Below are 8,502 nucleotides of genomic sequence, written 5' to 3' on the forward strand. Positions count from 1 at the left end.
GGTTGGTTTTAAGTCCCAAGCTTAGAATTGGCTCTTATTATAATTTCTTATAAGCAAATATATTTTTTTCAAATTAAAAATATATTTATTTATTTGGGAAAAATAAAAATGAAGAAATTGTGTGTAAATTGCGTGTAGGTTGGGACTTGGAAAACCGGTGTGGAAAAACACTCCGCCGTCTGACGCGCTTTGATTAGTACTTTTATTTTAGTTTCAGAAACCCCACCGTCAGTCGCCGCCGCCCGGCCACCGGTTTTGACACGTGCTGTTTGGTTCCAAACTTCCACGGTCAATTTCTGTGGACCCCATATTTAATATTTAAAAAGTGAAAAAAATAAATAAATAAATTAACCATTAAAATAAAAAGACAGTTAATTTGATTTTTCTTCTTAATTTTTAAATATTTTAAGTCTGGATTTTTTAGGTTGCCTTAGTTTTGATCCTAAAATATTTTTTCAAGAATTTTTTATAATTTTACTATTATATTTAATAAATTATTAAAATTTTAAAAACTGTCTCATAAATTAAAGATTTATAATTAAAATTATATTAGATACAAATTAAAAATTTAAGACTCTTGGCTGGCAACCTTTTAAAGTATTCAGTTTCTTCCATTTTTTAAACACACTTTTGGTCATAATTATGGTAGGTCTCAAAATCCTTCCTATTTAAGAAATAATAATTTAAAACAATTAACGTGACTTGAATCTATCTCGACCCCTAAAGCTTCACAACTCATACACGCCCTTGCTTTAACTGCTTTGTCTAGCTTTCATCTAAAAAGAATTAGGTAGCATGAACGAGTATAAAAATACTTAATAAGTAACTTGCAGGTTCTTAATTCATTCTTCAATGTCTTTTAGTTTGTTAGGTTGTTCGGGTATCCTGTTTGTACTTATAAATCTCATCTCAAGTCATACGCTCTTTTAGGCTATCCCGTAGGTTAACTTAAGCTACCGAAACTTAACTTAGGGTAATAGTGCAAAATCCATAAATATTTTAGTAACAAAGATATCAAATATATTTTAAGAACTAACATTTAGAAATCTCAGTATTTTAAGAATAAATATTTAGATATTTTAGTTTTTATAATGTTTGATAATCTCTTCTTCATTGGTGTTAATAAAGGATTTGAATGTTTCCCGTAGGTTCTATCTTTAGCTTATAAGACAGAGTGTTGTGTGATCTCTTCTTAATTCGTCTTAATAAAGGTGCCAGTGTTTTCCATATTTTAATGATTCATGATTAGCTGTCTACTAGTCTCTTTCATCATCATTTATCGTCAACTTACATACCATAAGTATTCGAGACAAGACTCCGTCATATGTTTCGACCCATTCTTCTCAACATACCGTTATGGACACTATTCGTAAATATCATTAAGGAGGAAACGACCCTAGTAGGCCCCATTAAGTCAATGTCATTAAGGAGGGAACGACCTTCGTGCTTACCAACATTCATCTACCTATGTCGTCTTTTGCTCTCATTCAAACAAGATGACGATTAGGGAATGGTTGGAGATCCCCTAACCACACCAACTAGACACTCATATAGCTCTATAAAGTTCGCTCATTTCTGGGCTCGACCTTATCAATACCAACTCATAAATCATATAGGTACAAATATGGACCCTTGACGATTAGGACAAGTTCACTATTAGAGGTTAAATGGCAATCCCCTATTAGCCCTCATTGTACAAATGACCATGACCCATTGTCAAATACTAAAATGCTATACAGACCCTCGACAATTGAGCTGAATTCACGATTAGGGATTAGTTCACATACTCCAAATTGTCCTCGTATTACAATGTAACTTATAATCGAGAGTTCATATAGTCAAGTAAACTAATCATAGATAACCTAATCATGCTTCCACTTCAGTAAATTTTCATCTAGAATCCATTAGAATGGTAAAATCAAGTCATATAACCTATTTAAATCATTTTCAATGTTGTGTATCGATCAATTCAATCAATTTCTACATCATTCTTTGACATGATACTAGTCATATCATATCATGCTCCAATATTTTCGACGAGCATAGCTTAAAAAGAATTTATGAGATGCAACTTGGTTTAGGTGCTATTTTGCATATTGGTTTCGACTCTTACGTACAACAAATTCTTCCAAGCACCAATGAGATCAGATCGAAAACTGGGCAAAAATAAGCTAAAACATGCTAGACTAGAAAAAAAATTGGTTCAATTGGCCTAAACCAACTCGTCCAATCGAACCGAGTTGGACCGGTCATCCTCTACCTCAAAAAACCATCCATTCGCGTTAGTGAATTTCAAATTCCTTATGAGACGTAAGTCATATTCATAGAATTTCGTTCATGTTTATCATACATAATACATCATGGTTCTCATAAGACATAAATATGACGATATCAGTTTAGCAATCATAATCATACATAAAAGTAAGTACATTCATTGCATAGTTCATTAAAATATCACAGACATAAATAATCAACGTAAATAAGACCATAGGTACGTGTTATTTATGCATCAAACCAAATTTTCTAATCTAGCTCGTACGTGTTCCAATAGTAAGTTCACTTGTGATGTTTCATCAAATCAGAAAATAAAGTTTTAGAGTATTTCCATAGAGCCAACGTCGTTTAATTATCTCAAAATAAACTTTAAAAACGGTTAAACATTATTAATTTTCCAGTGACATTACCACTTTCAAAAAATATATATATACATTATTGTTTTTTTTTTGAAAAGTAAAATGAAAACATATATTATTTTTGACTGTATTTCTTATTCCTTAAGAAAAATGAGACACGAAAGTTGATTTAAATGAAGACAACTTTGTCGATAGGTCAAAAATGATTTAAAAAAGTGACCTAAAAGATGAAAGCAATTTGTTGGTAGCCTACTACCCATCCTAATAAACACGACCCTTTCTAGGCTACCAAAATTAAAGTCAAGCTACTCTAAGTCTAAGCTAAAGATTCATGAAATTAATGACGTTTCTTTCTTTTTCAATGAATTCTTGTTACGTTTTGATTTTTTTCCTTTCTTTGAGATGGATATCAATTTCATGCGCATTTTTTAGCATTACATAGATTTCATATACATCGACCTCCCAATGAATGTTTTAATGCTTTATCCTTTATTTCTCAGCTATTTTTTTGTTTAAACAAGATTTTTCTATGCTGTTATGGGATGATTTTCCTGAGACAAGGGTGAGATTCCACATTGGTTAGAAAGAGTAACAAATTATTTTTTATAAGCGTGTGGAAATTTGTTTCTCGGAGATGCGTTTTAAAATTTTGAGGGGAAACCCAAAAAGGAAAGCCTAAAGAACGACAATATCAACGGTGGGTTTGGACTATTACATATGGTATCAGAGTCAATCACCGAGTGGTGTGTTTGCCAGGACACTGGCCCTACCAAAGAGGTAAATTGGAGAGGGGAACGAAACATTTTTTTACAAGGGAGTGAAAGCCTCTTCCTAACAATTTTGAGGGAAAACCTAAAAGGGAAGTTGTGACGAGGTTCGTAAGTATTGGGTTCAAACACTGAGTACAACTTATTTTGTTACCATATTCGTCTCGTATGGTGGAGGTCTTGACCGCCTTCAATTACTAAAATGATACGTTAAGGGTCATGTATCATGAGGGGATGTACCCGATTTGGTTCGGTTCGGTCGGTTCGGTTCTAAATTAAATTGGTTCTCCTCGTTCAATCTGAAATAAAGAACTAGGCGGTTGCAGACAAAGACAAATGAAGGACAAAGAGGGGAAGAAATAGAATTTAGACCATTTCCACAAATAATTCTTCGCAGAAATTTATACAGATTCCCATCAAATCTTGAGAAACCCTAGGTGTCATTTGCTTTCCCATTATTTTGAATCATTTTGCGTGAGAAGGCCCTTTGTTTGTTGATTGGATCCTAGCTGACGGACAATTACTTGCTCTGGTTAATTTCCCGAAAATATAGCTCAATCCAGAATTGGCTTTCAGGTTAATGCTTTTTGTAATTTGTTTTTCGCCTCTTGAATTTCAACATTTTCTTCTTCAAATTCGGTCACCGATTTTTGATTATCACAGCGATTTGAGAGGATACAGCGATTTCCTCCGTCCAAAGGCACCGAGAGTGGGAGAGTTAGAGCGGGAAAAAAGAGGGAATGAAGACGGGTTCGAAGTCGGAAGGACCTTCGGCTCCAGCGCTTCGACGGGACCCGTACGAGGTTTTAAGCGTATCCAGGGATTCCACTGATCAGGAAATCAAGTCTGCTTATAGGAAGCTTGCTCTCAAGTAATTCTCTTGCTCTAAGCTCCGTATGACTGAAACTTGATCTGTTTTAGTTGATATTAAATCATAATTCTTTCTCACCGTCAATAACGAATAGGAATATGCTGTATACTAGTGCACAATTTGAGATGTAAGAAGATTATTATTAATCCAAGCTGGATTAATTTTAAAGAATCTACAGTGTTCTTCGAATGCCGCTTGATGGTAGTATCTAAATCATTGCTAGTAAGATGGAAACTCCATTTCTTTTTGTCTATTCAGCATGTTTGGAACTGTAATAGTGACTCATATTCAGTCGTGTTCCAGTTCAGCTAGGCTCCAGATACACTAACATTAAATTATGAATTGCTGTGGGTGGTTACAGCATGAGATTTCAGCTGCATTAAATTTAATTACACATTTCTATTGCCTTCATTCCAATTTGAGTTATTAATTACAGAAAGAAATAAGATTGTTTTGATCTTTTGAAACATCTGTCTGCAAAGTGATTCTTACCCCCAAAACAATTTGGCAGATATCACCCAGATAAGAATGGCAGTAACCCTGAAGCTTCAGAACTTTTTAAGGAGGTTGCATATTCTTATAGCATCCTATCTGATCCAGAGAAGAGAAGGCAATATGACAGTGCTGGCTTTGAGGTGCTTGTCTCCTTGTCACCATCTACTTATTCTGATGCTTTGTAGTATTAGATTTATATTAACAATACTGGAAAATTACTTCATTACTTCCAAGTTCAAGATTTATTTACTTCTGAGGGTCTTTATATAGCTGTAGACATTTTTCCATCCCATACACAGTATCTTATTCTGTAATCAATGTGTTCAGGCCCTTGATGCTAGTGGCATGGATATGGAAATAGACTTATCCAATCTTGGAACTGTCAATACCATGTTTGCAGCTTTGTTCAGGTGGCACATTTATTGAGTAATTTACTGATTTAGTCGTCTAGATTTTTCTTGATCACTTTTATTTTTTTATTTGTTTAGCAAGCTGGGTGTTCCTATTAAGACTTCAATTTCTGCTAATGTTCTTGAAGAAGCTCTGAATGGAACTGTCACAGTTAGGCCTCTTCCTATTGGAACATCAGTTAGTGGCAAGGTGCATCACATGTAGCTTACATCAAGATGGTACCAAAGCAGCAACATTTCCAGCACTTCTTCTGATATCTTGTTATATCTGTGTTTTATTATAGGTGGATAAGCAATGTGCTCACTTTTTTGGTGTGACAATTAACGAGGAGCAAGCTCAAGCTGGAATTGTTATAAGGGTTACTTCAACTGCACAAAGTAAATTCAAGGTGTAGTTTTACCAGTAATTTTCAACTAAATGGGTCTCCTCTGATATGCACTTTTCCCCCTTGATTCTTGGCCTTGTTCTACTTGTTTGTGCATCCACTTTGTTTAGCTAGTTCATGTTTCTGATTTTGGTGCTATATTTTTTTCATTCCAGTTGCTCTTTTTTGAACACGATGTCAGCGGCGGTTACAATTTGGCCTTACAGGTATTACCTTTAAAAGTGCATCTGTAATTTTCCTCATTTTTTAATTGATATAGGTTAAGCTGTGGGTATTTTCTCCTGTTGGATGGCAATTAAAATCTAATCTAGGTGCTATCATCAAGCCTTGTCACTCTAGCATTTTTTGTTGGTGTATAGCCAATTATTGGACGATGCATATAAAAAAAGCACCATTTACTTCGAACTGTGTTTTATAGGAGGTTCTCCATGAGTAGATAGATGAAATCTTACCATATCAGTACTTGGATCCCAACTTGTAAAATTGTTGTGAGTCATTTTGTATTAAAAAGCTAAGATTCAACTTCGTATTATATTGACTTTACTTCTGTGGTTTTTCCATTGCTTTTCCATACAGGAAGATAGTGAGAAGTCTGGGAAAGTAACATCTGCTGGGTTTTACTTTTTGCATTTTCAAGTGTACAGGATGGATTCCACTGTCAATGCGGTATTGCAAGTTCAAACTATGTAGTTTACTAATGTTTCCTACACTTGATGGTTGAATGGATTCTCGTGTTGTTGTAGTTGGCAATGGCTAAGGACCCTGAAGCTTCTTTCTTCAAGAGGTTGGAAGGTCTTCAGCCTTGTGAGGTCTCAGAGCTAAAGGCTGGCACCCATATTTTTGCTGTTTATGGTCTTAACTTAGATTTCTTAATTCATCTTTCAAATTTTGTTCTGTTTGGTGTTAACTGCTTTTTTGACATCTTTCTTGTTTATTCAGGAGATAACTTTTTTAAGACTGCTGCATATACTATTGAGGCACTATGTACAAAAAATTATGAAGAGACAACAGAAAAGCTGAAAGATATTGAGGCTCAAATTTTGAGAAAGAGAAATGAGCTACGCCAATTTGAGACAGAATACCGGAAGGTGTTGAAATCTTGTTCTTCTCCTTCCCTCCCTCCTGTCAATCTCACTCTACCCACTAACTGGTAATTTTGTGATTTACGTATTAATTGCTTTGTTATGATGTTCTGTAGGCATTAGCGCGCTTCCAAGAAGTGACCAACAGATACAATGAGGAAAAGCAGTTTGTAAGTTTTCATGGCTTATTCTCGTAATTTAGAACATGTTTTTTATGTTTTGGTTTCTTAATATGTAGGCCGAACAATAAAGTTACCTTATATGTCCATGGATATCAACACTTCTGTCGCTAACATGGAAGTGGCAATTTATTGAAGTCGTATACCCTCTGATTTCTGACTCAACTAGCATTTTTATAAGATGATGGAAATGTTTTATTTTATTTTTCTTCATCATCGTTTCCTTTTCATTTTAATTATAGTTTCAGATAGCTTAACTAGATCATTCTACGGGTTGATTTTCGGTTATAGACTTTTGGATTACTTCCATAGGCCAGAGGAGATGAGTTTTAATTCTTTCATTATTTGATATGTGAAATAGCTTGCAGTTATTATGTTTAGGCTTTTGTAGTTCACGGTTTTAGAATTTAGGCGCCTTCTCCCCCTCTCTCAAATCAAGGGAAGGGAAAAGAGGAATAACAGGAAATGGCTTAGGATTTCTGAAATCAAATGAACAGCATCCAAATAAGAAGAAATTCAAAAGAGATGAAAGGGACGCTGTTATGTGATTGTGGGAACCAGTAGAAAATATTGTTTGGAGATCATGGCTCTCTGCCTGTTAAATTGGTAGCTGCACCACAGATCTTTTGCTTCTTCTAAGACATGTCATAGATCTGAAAGACTTGAAGAGTATTATACCCATGGGTTTAATTATTTTCTTTGATTACACTACCAATTAGCTATACCTTGAAGGAAATTGCAAGTGACAAAGATTGGCCGAAAGATTGAGGAAAAGGGCTAAAGTGAGGATGTTTCTGTTATCACTGCAAATTTAAGAAGTTCAAATTCTTTACTTCAAATGTCCGATATTTGTTTGATATATGTCCGCAAGTGTCCAATACATTTTTTTATGCAAATGTTTGACACATGTGGACTTCACTTTGTTCGGCCAATGACTGGTATGTGCTAAACATATATTAGACACATGTCCAATTAAGTTTTTTGAGTCTGTGTTCTGGGATGGGTATATTGAAGGGCATGTACTTAAAGATATTTACTAGAGCGACATCATGTGTGAAGTTGGAGCTGCTTTTGAAAAATTTCAGCAGTAGCTTAGCAGGTGACTTAAAGGGATCTTATTGTTTTTTGTTACATTTTTAGACACATTCTTAGATTTGATTTTTTTTTTTCTCTTCTCACAGTCTAATTGGGTGGGCACCTACTTTTGTTGGTTGGAGATAAACCTTTTTAACCAGAGTGTCTGACACATATCGGGCATGTATACATTAGCCAAACTAAAGTGTCCTTGCTTCTTAGATGATAGCACATCTTCTCTTTCTCTTGAATTTTATCCTTTATTGGGGAGTTCATCCAAAGAGAAGAAGTGTTCAACATATGTCTAATGAATGTCAAAATTATATTCAATTCGTTCGACCAATATCTAATATTTGTCTATTTTGTTTAACAAATGTCCAATTAAGTGTTTGAGTGTGTGAAATGTGTGTGTGTTTCATAATTGGGTTATAGGAGTAGGTATACTGAACGTTATCTACTTAATGTATCAATGAGAGCAACATCTTATGCAAAGTTAGATATGCCTTGGCAAAACTTTGATCGAAGCCCAACATCAAATGATGTGAAAGGATATTGATTTTTTTTTTTTTTTTTTTTTTTTTTTTTTTTTTTTTTTTTTTTTTTTT

General features: G+C 34.4%; 1 protein-coding gene across 3 annotated transcripts in view; it reads left to right on the top strand.

Annotated features, from left to right (window-relative positions):
- Positions 1-3,740: 3,740 nt before the first annotated feature.
- The window catches only part of LOC111489840 (chaperone protein dnaJ 15-like), an 8,653-nt gene continuing 3,891 nt past the window's right edge, over positions 3,741-8,502 (top strand). Inside the window, exons 1-12 of one of the 3 annotated variants that reach the window (XM_023138261.1) lie at positions 3,741-3,976; positions 4,064-4,271; positions 4,783-4,906; positions 5,094-5,176; positions 5,255-5,366; positions 5,461-5,565; positions 5,718-5,768; positions 6,139-6,228; positions 6,306-6,414; positions 6,502-6,650; positions 6,761-6,814; positions 8,005-8,251. In XM_023138261.1, the coding sequence (XP_022994029.1) occupies positions 4,141-4,271; positions 4,783-4,906; positions 5,094-5,176; positions 5,255-5,366; positions 5,461-5,565; positions 5,718-5,768; positions 6,139-6,228; positions 6,306-6,414; positions 6,502-6,650; positions 6,761-6,814; positions 8,005-8,067 (1,071 nt within the window). In that variant the 5' untranslated portion in view covers positions 3,741-3,976; positions 4,064-4,140 and the 3' untranslated portion in view covers positions 8,068-8,251. Of the gene's footprint in view, positions 3,977-4,063; positions 4,272-4,782; positions 4,907-5,093; positions 5,177-5,254; positions 5,367-5,460; positions 5,566-5,717; positions 5,769-6,138; positions 6,229-6,305; positions 6,415-6,501; positions 6,651-6,760; positions 6,815-8,004; positions 8,252-8,502 lie in introns of those variants that run through there. The other 2 variants (XM_023138259.1, XM_023138260.1) reach the window with 2 other exon arrangements.

Source organism: Cucurbita maxima, unplaced genomic scaffold (genome assembly GCF_002738345.1).
Source record: "Cucurbita maxima cultivar Rimu unplaced genomic scaffold, Cmax_1.0 Cma_Scf00014, whole genome shotgun sequence".
Lineage (NCBI taxonomy): Eukaryota > Viridiplantae > Streptophyta > Magnoliopsida > Cucurbitales > Cucurbitaceae > Cucurbita > Cucurbita maxima.